Source organism: Mauremys reevesii, linkage group 1, assembly GCF_016161935.1.
Source record: "Mauremys reevesii isolate NIE-2019 linkage group 1, ASM1616193v1, whole genome shotgun sequence".
Classification (NCBI taxonomy): Eukaryota; Metazoa; Chordata; order Testudines; family Geoemydidae; genus Mauremys; species Mauremys reevesii.
The window spans coordinates 462,980-478,355 of record NC_052623.1 but is presented as its reverse complement, the minus strand read 5'-3'; the positions used below and the strand labels follow the sequence as shown (position 1 = coordinate 478,355).

Genomic DNA, 15,376 nt, shown 5'->3' with positions numbered 1-15,376 from the left:
GGGATATTTCCCAGAAGCAGAGCATAATACAAAATACAGACAGTACAGAGCCAATACTTATAACTTCAACTACAAAATGATACACAGACATACAGACAGCATAATCATAACCAGCAACCCAGAACCTGGTCTTAGACACCTTATATGACCCCCTTTACATAAGATTTGGTGCCACTACAGGACCTTAGTTGCAACCCATGTTCTATATGGTCCCAATTTATATCAATAACATCACATTGGGTGCCATAGAGGAGGTGCCAGAAGGCATGAGGGGCAGGGGGTTTTACTCCTACTATTTCCTAATCCCCAAGGTGAAGGGAGGTCTGTGTCCAATCCTAGACCTCCGAGAGCTCATCAGATTCCTGGTGAAGCTCAAGTTCCGCATGGTGACCCTGGGGACCATTATCCCCTCCCTGGATCCGGGAGACTGGTTTGCCGCCCTCGATATGAAGGACGCGTACTTCCATATCGCCATTTACCCTCCTCATCGACGCTACCTTCGTTTTGTCATCAATCACCAGCACTACCAGTTCACGGTGCTCCCCTTCGGCCTCTCCACGGCACAGAGGGTCTTCACCAAGTGCATGGCAGTGGTCGCTGCAGCCCTCCGCCGTTGTCGGATACACGTCTACCCATATCTCGACGACTGGCTGGTCCGTGGGGCATCCCAACAGCAGGTGTCGCAGCACATGTCCGTGGTCATAGGTCTCTTTCACAGGCTAGGCCTCATGATCAACACCGAGAAGTCTACCTTGACGCCAACGCAGAGGATAGAATTCATCGGCGCGGTCCTGGACTCCAATCTTGCCAGAGCTTGCCTCCCTCTGCCTCGGTTCCAGACCATGGCTTCGATCATTCGAAGCTTCCAGTCCTTCCCGACAACGTCGGTGCGCACCTGCCTCAGCCTGCTAGGCCACATGGCCTCATGCACGTTCGTGACCCTGTATGCGAAGCTCCGGCTTCGAACCTTTCAAACATGGCTCGCGTCTGTATACCGCCACCGTCACCGTCTATACCACTATAGACACGGTGGTCACGATCCCGGGGACAGCCCTCGACTCCCTCAACTGGTGGTTAGACCCAGCGGTAGTGTGCGCCGGAGTCCCTTTCCACCCCCTGCAACCTTCCATCGCGCTGACCACAGAAGCCTCGGCCTTGGGGTGGGGTGCACATCTCGGCAGCCTACACACTCAGGGCTGCTGGTCACCCCACGAGCTGGCCCTGCATATCAATGTCAGGGAACTGAGAGCGGTTCGCCTGGCGTGCCAGACATTTCGAGTCCATCTACAAGGACGCTGCGTGTCCATCTTCACAGACAACACAACAACAATGTACTACATAAACAAGCAGGGAGGGGCGCGTTCCTCCCTGCTTTGCACGGAGGCGATGCGACTGTGGGACTTCTGCATAGCCCACTCCATACATTTAGTGGCGTCGTTTCTCCTGGGAGTACAGAACACGCTGGCAGACCATCTCAGCAGGTCATTCCTCTCCCACGAGTGGTCGATTCGTCCCAATGTCATTCACACAGTTTTCCAGAGGTGGGGCTTTCCCCAAATAGACCTCTTTGCCTCCAAGGAGAACAGGAAATGCCACCGGTTCTGCTCTTACCAGGGACGCTCTCAGGGCTCCCTTTCAGATGCTTTTCTCCTCCCATGGACGATTTACCTGCTGTATGCCTTCCCTCCGTTCCCCCTCATTCACAGAGTGCTGCTCAAGCTCCGGAGGGACAGGGGCCACCTCATTCTCATTGCTCCGGCATGGCTGAGACAGCACTGGTACACCCTGCTTTTCGACCTCTCAGTGGCGGACCCCGTTCCCCTCCCGTTATGGCCAGATCTCATAACGCAGGACTTCGGCAGGCTTCACCACCCGGACCTGCAGGCCCTTCACCTCACAGCTTGGCTCCTGCGTGGCTGACCCAAGCGGAGCACACCTGTTCTGCTGCAGTACAGCAGGTGCTGCTAGGGAGCAGGAAACCTTCAACTCGGTCGACTTACCTCGCCAAGTGGAAGCGTTTCGCCCTATGGTGCGATCAGAACGATCTCAATCCTCTCCTGGTGTCTATTCCAAAGATATTGGACTACCTCTGGTCCCTCAAGGAGCAAGGCCTCGCGGTCTCCTCCTTGAAGGTGCACCTGGCGGCCATTTCGACCTTCAGGCCCAGTGAAGGGGGACGTTCTATTTTTTCTAATCAGATGGTTTCCCGCTTCCTTAAGGGGCTAGAACGATTGTACCCACAGGTATGGCGGCCAACCCCTACCTGGGATTTAAACTTGGTCTTAGCCAAGCTTATGGGGGCCACTTTCGAGCCTTTGGCAATGTGTTCCCTTCTATATTTGTCCTGGAAAACGGCCTTCCTCGTCGCTATCACTTCGACGAGACGAGTCTCTGAGCTTCGCGCACTAACGGCTGACCCACCGTATACGGTCTTCCACAAGGACAAAGTGCAGCTTCGGCCACACCCCTCCTTCCTCCCTAAGGTGGTGTCTGCTTTTCATGTAAACCAGGACATCTTCCTCCCGGTTTTCTTCCCGAAACCGCACGCATCACGCCTGGAACAGCAGCTTCATAGCCTGGACGTTCGTAGGGCCCTCACTTTCTACATAGAGCGAACCAAACCCTTCCGGCGTTCGCCCCAGCTCTTTGTAGTGGTAGCAGATCGTATGAAGGGCACGCCAGTCTATTCTCAGCGGATCTCGTCTTGGGTGACATCATGTATCAAGACATGCTACGAGCTTGCTCAGGTTCCGGCTAGCCATCTCACTGCTCACTCTACAAGAGCACAAGCCTCTTCTGCCGCCTTCCTGGCCCATGTCTCCATCCAGGAAATCTGTCGGGCGGCTACCTGGTCTTCCGTTCACACCTTTGCTTCCCACTACGCATTGGTGCAACAATCCAGAGACGATGCAGCCTTTGGCTCAGCAGTCTTACATTCTGCCACGTCTCAATCCGACCCCACCGCCTAGGTAAGGCTTGGGAATCACCTAACTGGAATGCATATGAGCAATCACTCGAAGAAGAAAAGACGGTTACTCACCATTGTAACTGTTGTTCTTCGAGATGTGTTGCTCATATCCATTCCAGACCCGCCCTCCTTCCCCACTGTCGGAGTAGCCGGCAAGAAGGAACTGAGGAGCGGACGGGTCGGCAGGGCTATATATCTTGCGCTATAGCGGCACCACTCCAGGGGGCGCCCAGCCGACCCACCGAGTGTTGCTAGGGTAAAAGTCTTCCGACGAGCGTGCACGCGGCGCGCGCACACCTAACTGGAATGGATATGAGCAACACATCTCGAAGAACAACAGTTACAATGGTGAGTAACCGTCTTTTCCTTGCCCTACTCAGTTTCTGTGGTTTTAGATGGATTATTTCAGGTATATGTGTCAGGAGATTTTGTACCTGCTTGGCTTTTCCCTTCGTCTGGAGAGGGAACAACACAGAGAACAACAAACAAATCCTTCTTCCCCCTAGATTTGAAAGTATCTTCTTTCCTCATTGGTCCTTCTGGTCAGGTACCAACTAGGTTATTTGAACTGCTTAACCCTTTACAAGTAAGGCAATCCAGTACAGCTGCCAAGGAGGGATTTTATGCTACTCTTCCCCCTATATTCATGACATACACAGATGCTGAAAAGACTTAAAATTAAGAAATATTAGTTAAAAACATGTTGTGGAAAAATTACCACGCATTGTGTTTGGATCAGAACAGCCTGAGGCTCCTTTATTACAAGCAATGCAGGGAGAGCCCACCAACTGGCAGCTCTCTTGAACAAAAAAACCCAAAAGCTTGTATATCTTAAAACTACAATTAGTCAAACACACTTCTTCATTAGTAATTTTCCTTAAAAGAAAAACAGCCCCTTATTAGGAATACAGAAGCACAAGCTTTCCTGTTGATTAATAGGTTGTTCTTTTGTGGTTAACACAGAAGCTTATATTTCTCAAGATTTGCTGCAATTGTGTCTTGTTAGTAATTTTCCTTACCCCCTTGTTCTGCCCTCTGACCACGTACACACAGCCTGACCAGACTTTAGCACATACCCAGTTTTCTTGACCAAAGTTTTAGGCCTACTCAATTTTCCTCTACAAACACACAGTGAAACAGTCAGACAGGTTATTATCCTTATCACTGAATCAAAACTCAAGCATGCAAGGTATAACATAACAGGCTGAGCTGAAGACGAAGGGATGACATATATATAGTAAACACAGACACGGATACAGACAGAGGAATAATGTCCAACAATTTCAAATGTGTCCTCACGAAACTGACTGTACAAGATTATCCTCACAAATTTTCACCTGGACTCTGGGCCTAGAGACGACGAAAACCTCTGATGATGGGCAAGCTACCAAGCTAGGGCTCAACCAGCCAACCAGTCCCCTCTTTTAGCTTCCATAGGAAGATACTAATGAGGAATTCTCACCCATCAATAATTCCTTCGTCAACCAGACATACAACGATAAAGACACTAAAATGTAAAAATTCTCTACCTTTCAACATGCACTTGATCCAGCAACTGCCATTAGTAGTGGTTTGTTTAGTGAATCAGCTGATCTGAGAGGACATGTTCATCACGGCCTAATCTTGTGCCATCAGAACCGATATATTTTTATTAATATTTATGAACATTTTAAACACTTTAATACGACAAAAGCTATATCAGTTAACAAAAAATTGTCTTTTACCAAATGACATCTCTTATTTGCTTAAAATTGCAGCTCTAAGCTGAGAAAGCGTGTCACATTTTGGTCTGACAGGGCCAGGAACAAGTGTGCGAACCCCTGCTGTACTGTAACGTTGTCAAGATGGGCTCTCCAACCCAGCAATGAAGCATTGGGCACTACCCAGTTGGTGGGAAGTTCTGGGGAGAACAAAACTGCTTTTATCTGAATCTTTAACTCCAGCTCTGGTAATAAGCTTCAGTTTGGGTTCACTCTAGACATAAGTTTCGCAACCATGTTAATGAATTCTTTACTCCTGGAACCCCAGACAGCATGGAAGTCACCATTTTGAAGAGCAAAATGGCATCCTCCATGCATTGTAACCTCACGCACGCCGTACACGCAAGGTCACGCTGTGTGGAGCAAAATGGTGCCCTCCATACACTAGTGATCACCGCGACCCCATCTGCTGAGGGTGCAACCCTATGGGGTCACAACCCACAGTTTGGGAACCACTGCAGTACAGCGTCAGTGGTTTTGAAGAGAGGCTTGGCTTCATATCAACGTCCTGGAATTCAAAATGATACAACTTACCTGTGTGGCATTTTACTCCTGGGGCAATTCTTCTCCACCAAATTAAAAATTCTGCACACAATATTTTTAAGTATCAGAGGGGTAGCCGTGTTAGTCTGGATCTGTAAAAGCAACAAAGAGTCCTGTGGCACCTTATAGACTAACAGACGTATAGGAGCATGAGCATGAGCATGAGCTTTCGTGGGTGAATACCCCATGCATCCGACGAAGTGGGTATTCACCCACGAAAGCTCATGCTCCAATACCTCTGTTAGTCTATAAGGTGCCACAGGACTCTTTGCTGCTTTTACAATATTTTTAAATTCTGCAAAATTCTATATATTTTATTTGGTTAAAATAACATCATATCATTGTGCCAGTTTCAATTATTTGGGTAATTTATTTCAAAATACCTGTCAGCAAGTTTGTAACAATACAGACAACAAAAAAGAAATGGTTTTGAGAACTAGATTTCTTACTAGGCATATTAATACAGACCCAGATTTCCTGCCCCCCTCCGAAGCAGTGCAAAGGCTTGGGGGAGTCAGAGTAACCAAGGAGCTGAAGGGGAGGGAAGTAAATTGCTGGGAAGGAGCCTGGGTGTGAACCTGGAGGGTTGTTGGGTGTGGGTGGGAGAAGTATGGAAGACCCTGGCTGACCCCTAGCCTCTCCCAATCAGTCAGACACATCTGCCCCCGAGTCCCATGTGTCTCTCCACCCCACTCAGCCTACCCCATGCACCCCCGCTGCCCCTTGTCCCCATGTGGCCCTAACCCACCTCAGTTAGCCAGCCCATCCCCATGTGACCATGCATGCACCTGCCCCATGTGGCACTTCATCCCACTCCCATTCAGCTCCCTCTCCAGTCTGTCCCCTCCACTAGCCCTTCTGAACCTCAGTCTGTGACCCACCCCGCAGCAGCCCCATGTGCCCTGATCTGTTGGTCCTCCCCATATCCAGTGTCTCCTCCCCTGGCCCCGCAGGCAGGGTGCTGTGAGGTACGCAGCCTCTCCTCTTCCTTCTCTGCAGCTGGCTGCTATGGCTGGTGATCCGGCTGCCCTCTGTTCTGGTGCCACAGTAGCTCTTGGTGGGCGAAAGGCGAAACTGCAGTGCCTCTCTGGCAGAATGTATTTTCTGCAGAGAAAAAAAACCTGCAGGAGACACGAATTCTGCACATGCGCAGTGGTACAGAATCCCCCCAGGAGTAACCTTTCTACCTCATATCAAAGACCTGAGTGTGCACGTAAGAACCAACGATACCACTGCCATATTTTATGTAAACAGGGAGGAACCAGATCAATGCTCTGGTGCAGGGAAGCAATGCACAATGTAACACTAATGGCAGTTCATCTTCCAGGCCTACACAACATGCTCGCAGACCATCTACGCAGCATTTTCAGAATCACAAATGGTTCATAAAGGATTCAGGCATCAAGTCCATTGTCAATCGGAGGGTGCGCCCCACATAGATCTTTTTATAGCTGAACAGAACAGGAAAGCCAAGTATTTTGTTCCAAGAGAGGACAGAGTCCAAGTTCTCAAAGAGAAGCCTTCTTAATCTCCTGGACTCAGGGACTCTTGTATGCTTATCCCCCAATTCTATGTGTGAAGGAAGGTCAAACAGTACAGGGCCTCAGCACTGGTTCATGGAAGTCAGAAATCTCGGAGTGACACCTCCAGTATTGATACGTTTCTGTCAGACTTGATTACACAGAACAATGGGAAAACATTTCATCCCGTTGAATTGTCTCGGCATGGAGAAGAATTGTTCTGTTGATGTACAGAGCCTATTGATTCAGCACAGAAAGCAGTCTGCAAGGACAATTTGTACTGCAGAACAAAAGCGTTTTTCATCCAGGGCTTCCCAACATGATCTTTCCCCATGAGAGACATCAGTCCCTTATATCCTTGAGTGTCTATTCTATTACCTTTAAAAAAACTCCTCCTTGTCACGAAGCACATGGTGTGTTCATTTGGCTGCTCTCTCTGGACGTCATTTACCAATTCAAGATCATGCTGTTGTTTCTCATCCTTCAGCCAAAAAGTTTGTGAAAGGTCTTCTGAGAGTTTCTGCTCTGATAAGCTAACCCTCTCCCTCGTGGAATCTTCATGTGGTACGCATAGGTCTGATGGGACCCCCATTCGTGCCACTGGCCTCAAGCTTATTTCTTGGTTTTTCTGTGAAGATGGCATTGCTCATTGCCATGACATCGACATGTAGGGTCTGTGGACTGGAAGCTATCCATGGGGGAACCTCATGTCTGACTTTTCCAAGCATAAAGTTACACTCTGGCCATACCCTAAATTTCTCCCTAAGTCATGTTATTTGCCTGGAATAAAATGATTCAGGCAGAGTCCCCTAGGCTATTCATATTGCTGAGAGAGTCAAGGGTCAGGTAGTCTGATTCAGAGACTCTTTATGTGATGTGGCCAATTTAGAACTCCCAGATCATGTTAGGTCACATTCTACCAGAGCCCAGGCCACTTCTGCAGCCTGTCTTAGGGGAATGCCCATCACTGATCTGTGGAGGGCTGCTATTTGAGTAGTACACATAGGTGACGGTGCTGCCCATGGGAGCCAGCTGAGGTCACTCAATCAGGTTGAACTGCAAACAGAACGGAGCAGACAAACCCCAGAAGCTGGTGGTTATTCCAATACTTAGATTTACCAACCAGCACAGAACAGCTTCTATAGTACCTCACTGGTCACTTAGAGTCCAAACAACGCAGTTCCCTTAAAGTGCCCAGCCTCAGGCCTCCATCCAGACACACATGGCAAACATATGATGATGATTACTGAGAATCTTATCTCATCATATAAAAGAAAAGGTTCTTCCAATCCCAAAGGATCAGCCACACACCCAGGTCCAATTATAACTTAGATCTTACCCAAAATAGCCAATTCTTATTAACTAAGCTAAAATTTATTTAAAAAGAAAAGAGAGAGAGTGTTGGTTAAAAGATCAATATACAGACAGACTTGAAGTCAATTCTTGAAGTTCAGATAAATAGCAGAGAGGAGCTTGTAGTTGCCAAAAGTCCTTTTAGAAATAGTCCATAGGTTACAGTCCAATGTCCATATTCAGGGTGACTCCAGTCAGTCACTGGGGATCTCAATCCTTATGGCTTAAGGTTTCCCCCTCTTGAAACCCAAAGCAGATCTGAGATGAAGCAGGATCGTGTCCCAGGCTTCTTATACATTTCCAGCAGCCTTTTGGCCTGTGAAAACAATAGGCTTAACTTCTTCTCCCAACCATCCTGGTAATTAGCACAGGTTAATTTATCCATTAAACAGTTCAGATACAGGGTTACTACAACTTTCAAAGAGACACATAGACAATAATACTATTTCCCTCAAGTGTCTTTCTAGATACTGATACTCCTTTTTTGATCTTTGAATCAAAGCTATAGCAATAGACAAGACTTGTTTGCTTACATCACAAGACCTGAGCAAACATCTCCCCTTCTACCTCTAACAATGCAGACTTGCATTTCAAAGCTCTATTCGTTTAGGTATCTTCCTAACCAGTTTCTAAAGTTTGGCCATGGGTCAGGTCAGTCTATGAGATAATTAACTCTTTCTGGCCCTGTCACCTTTCAATAAGATATTATATTACACTCATAACATCACAACATACTTTCACTAGCTGTTGCTCCTTGGGTCATGCATCTTGTTCCTATGCCCAATTTGGGAGGGCTGTGTTTGCAGTCTTTGTCTAATTAGACTTGGAGTATCCTCCTCCATCTACTATATCCTGCTTGGGAGCCACCAGAAGAGAACACATGTAAAGAAGCACTCAGAGAAAAGGAAAGTTACTGTTAGTAACTGGAGTTCTCTGAGATGTGGTGTCTACATGTGTTCCACAAGCCATTCTCCTTTCCCTGCTACTGCCAAGGCTTATAGCCTGGACTTGATAGTGGAGCAGGCGCTGAGGGTTAGTTGGTCACTCAGCCCCCTTCATACACTTGAGGAAGTAGAGGCTTGAGGTCATCAGGGGAGCAGGTGTGACCAGTGGACACTGCTCGCTGATCTCCGGTGCCAGTGGTGCATGCACCACTGTAGTGCTGCACACATACACAATGGGAAATGACTGCCTAGGAAGGAGCACTGCAGAAAGGGATCTGGGGGTCAGAGTGGATCACAAGCTAAATATGAGTCAACAGTGTAACACTGGTGCAAAAAAAGTGAACATCATTCTGTTATGCATTAGCAGGAGTGTTGTAAGCAAGACACGAGAAGTAATTCTTCTGCCTCTGACTAAGCCCCAACTGGAGTACTGTGTCCAGTTCTGGGCGACACATTTCAGGAAAGTTGTGGACAAATTGGAGAAAGTCCAGAGAAGAGCAACAAAAATGATAAAAGGTCTAGAAAACATGACCTATGAGGGAAGATTGAAAAAATTGGGTTTGTTTAGTCTGGAGAAGAGAAGACTGAGAGGGAACATGATAACAGTTTTCAAGTACGTAAAAGGTTGTTACAAGGAGGAGGGAGAAACATTTTTCTTAACCTCTGAGGACAGGACAAGAAGCAATGGGCTTAAATTGAAGCAAGGGCGGTTTAGGTTGGACATTAGGAAAAGCTTCCTGTCAGGGTAGTTAAGCACTGGAATAAATTGCCTAGGGAGGTTGTGGAATCTCCATCACTGGGGATTTTTAAGAGCAGGTTGGACAAACACCTGTCAGGGATGGTCATGAGTGCAGGGGACTGGACTAGCTGACCTCTCAAGATCCCTTCCGGTTCTGTGGTTCTGTGAAGACAAGCCTGGCGTGGAACCGGAAGGAATGAGGTGGTTTGACTCAAGCAGCAGCCTGGTTGGAAACCCAAGTCAGTAACAAATTGAATAAAATCTACACACGTGAATGGAGGGAGGATCTGAAGAGACAATAGAAACCGCAGTGGCTGGGACAGTCACACCTAGCAAGCAACAGCCCAGAGGATGGCCATTTCCCTCAGCTCTCAGCAGGAAAGCAGGGCAAAGGCCCCAAGCTGGAGGAACAAGGAAAGGGGTCAGGGCCAGCTCTCGGAGACACGGGGGGCTGTCTACAGACAGAGAAAGGGACCAAGGCAGAGGAAGGGAAGATGGGAGCCCTGGCGCGGGCCAGTCCGAATTCTCAGCCCACTGACTGATCAATTGTTGCCGTGTTTCGGAAGGCTGCCTGGTGGTGCTGCACATGCTCAGTAAGAGCGTAAGCAGGGGAATGGTCCTGCTATTGTGGGCAGCTCTCCTGGCTGATCCCCCCACCCCCCCGCGGTGCAATCTGAGCCCCCGCTCCCTTACCCAGCGGCCCGCCTGACTCGAGGGCTCCCCTCCCACTCCCCTGGGTGGCAGAGTCCTCGGACCCCCGGCCAGGCTGGGCCCAGGATTCCTGGGGCTCGACCCCCAATCTGGCTGTCGTGCTTAGGACAGGGCTTGGGTGTCCCCACTCTGGGGGGCTCTGTCCACTCCAGGCGCTCCCTGTCCCACTGATCATTGCACAGAGTTCAAAGCAAACACGATTTATTACACAGCAAGTCCCTCAAAATAAGTAAAAGGTGGAGGGAAAAGCCGGCACCCCGCTCGGTGGCAGGGAATGTCAGGGCCCGCTCAGTCCCTGGCTGTGCCGCAGGTCAGACACTCGCTCTGGCGGTGGCCACACGCCCTCAGGATCTCGGTGGCAGCCCCCTCCCGCCCCATGGGGGTTACGAGCCCCCTCCCCGTCTGGGTTGCAAGGCCTCGTGGCCTGGGGGCATCTCCCTGCGCTGGGCCCTGTGCCCAGGGTCTCCCTCACTCTGCCCAGCTGGCGGCTCCGGCACTCGGCTCCGATCTGCTCCAGCCCCAGTCCCCCGCTCCCAGGCCCCGCCTCCCAGCCCCCACACCAGCCCCCGCCCCCAGCTCTAGCCCCCAGCCCCTGCCCCCACCTCCCAGCCCTCAGCCCCTGCTCCCAGCCCCTCGTCCCAGCCCCAGTTCCCACCCCTACCCCAGCTCCCGCCCCAGCCCCAGCCCCTGGCCCCAGCTCCAGCTCCCCACCTCTCAGCCCCTGCTCTCAGCCCTCGGCCCCAGCTCCCAGGCCCCACCCCACCTCCCGCCTCCCATCCCCAATTCCCGCCCCCATCCCCAGCTCCCACCGGGGGCAGAGGCGAGTCCCTATGAGACCACAGACCCCGCTGCTCTTGGGGTGAGCTCTGTGGTACAGCCCTGCAGGAGGACTGGGGGCCCGCAGGACCCGCTGCCATGGGGTGGCCAGGCTTGGTTGGACGTATTCCTGGAGGGGCCACCCCATGACATAAGCTTCAATTAAAGATTCATCGTTAACTCCTGGAGACTCCAGGACAATCCTGGAGGGCTGGCAACCCTGCCTGCCATAATAGTGCGGGTGCACTTGGTGGTGGGCAGGATTGGGTGGGCAAAACAACCCCATGGCAGCACGATCAGGAAACCAGTAAATCCCTCCTCGGTCCCCATGTCAAACATGTGTGCAGCTCATGTCTGCCCCGGCCCAGCTCCCATTTGGGTGTGAATAGCATGGGGGACACGCTCGCTCTTGCGAGAGTCGGCAGCCGCGGGCTTTGCTGGGGGAAGTGGAATAAAAATGCAAGACCCGGTGTGGGGCGGGATTAACAAATAGGGCCACCCAGGATGCTACGCTGGGGGTCAGGGTCTGGGTTTGGGATGCGCCAGGAGGCCCCCCTCCCCGAGCCCAGCCTCACCCATCTCCTCTCTGCTCTCCAGGAGCTGCTCTTCTACCCGAAGGATGAGCTCCCCAACAACCTGTTCCAGGAGCTGGGCCAGGTGGTGTCGGACGAGAGCTTCTGCGCTGCCTCCCTGCAGAGCGTCAGCAAAGCCGCGGCTGCCCTGTGCCAGTGGATCTGCGCCATCTACTGGTACCACCGGGCTCTGCGCATTTGGGAGCCCACCTTGATGCAGCTGCAGCACTGCAAGGCCCAGATTCGGGCGGAGAAGGGGCGGCTGGGCGACCGGCGCCTGCAGGCTGAGAAGCTGAAAGAGTTGAGCTCGGGCTGGGGCGTGGAGCTGCTGCAGGCCACCGAGCATCAGGAGGCCCTGGCCCGCGACCTCAATCATGTCCTGCAGGAGAAGGAGAAGGCTGACACCGTTGAGAGCTCGGTGGCAATGCATGTGGCCAACTGGACGGCAGCTGTGGAGGTAACGACCGGGCCAGCCTCGTCCCATCCCGTCCCTGACGCCTGGGACAGCCGGCGTCCCAGGTAATGACCAGGCCGGCCTCGTCCCCTCCTCTCCTCGATGCTCGGGGCAGCCGGGGTCCCAGGTAACGACTGGGCCGGCCTCGTCCCGTCCCGTCCCCAACGCCCGGGACAGCCAGCATCCCAGGTAACGACTGGGCCGGCCTCGTCCCCTCCTCGCCTCGACGCCCCGGGCAGCCGGGGTCCCAGGTAACGACTGGGCCGGCCTCGTCGCGTCCCGACCCGTCCCGTCCCGTCCCCAATGCCCGGGACAGCCAGCGTCCCAGGTAACGACAGGGCCGGCCTCGTCGCGTCCCGTCCCGTCCCGTCCCGTCCCGTCCCCGACGCCCGAGGCAGCTGGGGTCCCAGGTAACGACCGGGCCGGCCTCGTCCTGTCCCCTCCCCTCCCCGACGCCCGGGGCAGCCGGCGTCCCAGGTAACGACAGGGCCGGCCTCGTCCCGTCCCCTTTCCAATGCCCAGGACATCCGGGGTCCCAGGTAACGGCCGGGCTGGCCTCGTCCCGTCCCGTCCCGTCCCCGACGCCCGGGGCAGCCGGCGTCCCAGGTAACAACTGGTCCAGCCTCGTCCTGTCCTGTCCCGTCCCGTCCCTGGCGCCCGGGGCAGCCGGCGTCCCAGGTAACGACCGGGCCGGCCTCCTCCCGTCCCCTCCCCGACGCCCGGGGCAGCCGATGTCCCAGGTAACGACCGGGCCGGCCTCGTCCTGTCCCCTCCCCGACGCCTGGGTGTGACGAAGTGGGACTGGTCTTACTGGGGGCTGGGTACAGATCCTAAGTATCTAGCAGCAAAAGGCCATGCAGCAAATGCCTGACACTCTGTCTCCTAGCAACTGATGGCCGGGCCCCTCCCTGCAAAGGTGCTGGCTAAAGGTGTTGGAGACAAAGGGGTCAGGTGACCTCCTGGCCCGGGAAAGAAGCGGAGGAGAGAGGAGGGGCCGGAGGGGGTTGGGCAGACTGGAGTTGGCTGGGGAAAGAGGGGAAGCAGAGAGAGAGGGCTCTGATCCCCGATGGGGGTTATGGGGCCCCAAGATGGACCTAACGGGGGAGGATCCTGTTATCTGTGCCTGCAAGATCTGTGTTGGACTGTATTCCTGTCGTCTAAATAAACCTTCTGCTTTACTGGCTGGCTGAGAGTCCTGGTGAATCGGCAGGGAGCCCGGGGGTGCAGGGCCTGACTCCCCTACACTCCGTGACAACTGGTGGCAGCGGTGGGATCTACTGCACTCCGTGGACGACGCTTCCTGCAGTAAGCGACTGGGGAGCAGTAAAACGAAGGGGTGATTAACCCCTGGGAGAGTGTGACCAGAGAGAAGGACTTTGCAGTAACAGGGTCCCCCGGGGGATCACAGTGAGCGATTCCAGGGGCGGAGGAGGCTGCAGCTCGACCCTGGCAGAGAGGTGGTGACCTGAAGGACTGGCACACTTGGAGTCCCCCTGGAACCTGTGGGGAGCGGCGAGCACCCCGGCCTGCGAGCGGCCAGCAGGAAGATGTTTGCCACGCAGCGCAAGTGTGACCTGGTGGGGCTGTGCCAGCGGAGAGGGCTGCACAGTGGGAAGCTCACCAAGGCCCAGCTGATTTTCCAGCTGGAGGACGCAGATCGTGTGAATGAACTGATCCCTGTCTCTGAGGGAAGCAGCCAGGCAGATGCAGCGCAGGCACCAGTGTCTGTCCCCGCTGGGAGTGGTCAGCCGGCCGCTGAGGGCTTCCCGAGACCTCCCACCCCTAGGCCGAGGGGGAGGGGGAGGAGGAGCCCAGCTACCGAGGGCACCGTGACCCCTCCGGCCAGCAGGGGATCGGCCCGGCGAAGCTCACCCCCCAGCCGGGGATCATCCCGGCGACGCTCGGCCTCCGTGGAGCGCAGGTGGCTGGACTTGGAGAGAGAGATACAACTGAGAGAGATGGAGGAGCGTAAGGAACAGAGGGAACATGAGGAGAGACAGAGGGAACGTGAGGAGAGACAAAGCCAGCGTGAGCTGGAGGAGAAGCAGAAGCAGCGTGAATACGAGGAGAGGGAGAAGGAGAAACAACGTAAACATGAGCTGGGCCTGGCCCAGCTGAACAACAGTAAGGCCCCGGCTGCGGTGAGTGAGGGGGGACCCAAGCCTACAAAGAGCTTTGATACAAGCTTCCTGGCCCGGCGTAAGGAGGGGGAGGACATAGACACCTTCCTGACGGCCTTTGAGACGGCCTGCGCGCTGCACCGGGTTGACCCTGCAGACAGGATCCAGTTTCTCACCCCCTTACTGGACTCCACCGCCGTGGAGGTGTACAGCCGAATGAAAGGGGCGGAGGCGGGGGACTACAACCTGTTCAAAGAGGCCCTGCTCCGCGAGTTTGGGCTGACCCCGGAGATGTACCGGAAGAGGTTCCGGAGTCAACATAAGACCCGGGAGGTCACATACCTCCAACTGGTCAACCGGGCTCAGGGATATGCCCGCAAGTGGACGGCTGGGGCCCAAACTAAAGAGGACCTGCTTGACCTATTCATACTGGAGCACCTGTATGAGCAGTGCCCGTCGGACCTGAGGCTGTGGTTGATGGACCAGAAGCCGGAGAACCTGCAGCATGCAGGCCAGCTGGCCGGCCAATACATGGACAGTCGGGCAAGGGATAATAGGGAGGTGTCTCGAAAGAGCAGGTCTGCCTCGACGCAGAGAGAGAGTCACCATGGGACCTCCCAGGAGCAGCCGAGGGAGGGCCCCCACCAAAGGGAAGCATCTGGCATCAGGTCCAGCCGTCCCACTCGAGGGGACCCACGAGACATGGGCTGCTATCAATGTGGCCAACAAGGCTACATACGGGCCCAGTGCCCGAAGCTCCGGGACAAACTGAGCAGACCAACCCCACACCGGGTCAACTTGGTAGAGACCCAGCCGGATGAGGGGCAGCGTTCGCAGGAAAGGGGGGCTGGCCGCGTACCACCTGCGAAGGAGGGA

General features: G+C 53.6%; 1 protein-coding gene across 9 annotated transcripts in view; it reads left to right on the top strand.

Annotated features, from left to right (window-relative positions):
- DNHD1 (dynein heavy chain domain 1) overlaps nt 1–15,376 on the top strand; it is a 238,199-nt gene that overhangs the window by 199,553 nt on the left and 23,270 nt on the right. For 8 of the 9 annotated variants that reach the window (XM_039529722.1, XM_039529729.1, XM_039529697.1 and 5 more), the window contains one exon: nt 11,952–12,383. In XM_039529722.1, coding sequence (XP_039385656.1) covers nt 11,952–12,383 — 432 coding nt within the window. Of the gene's footprint in view, nt 1–11,951; nt 12,446–15,376 lie in introns of all 9 variants that reach the window. The other variant, XM_039529757.1, reaches the window with a different exon arrangement.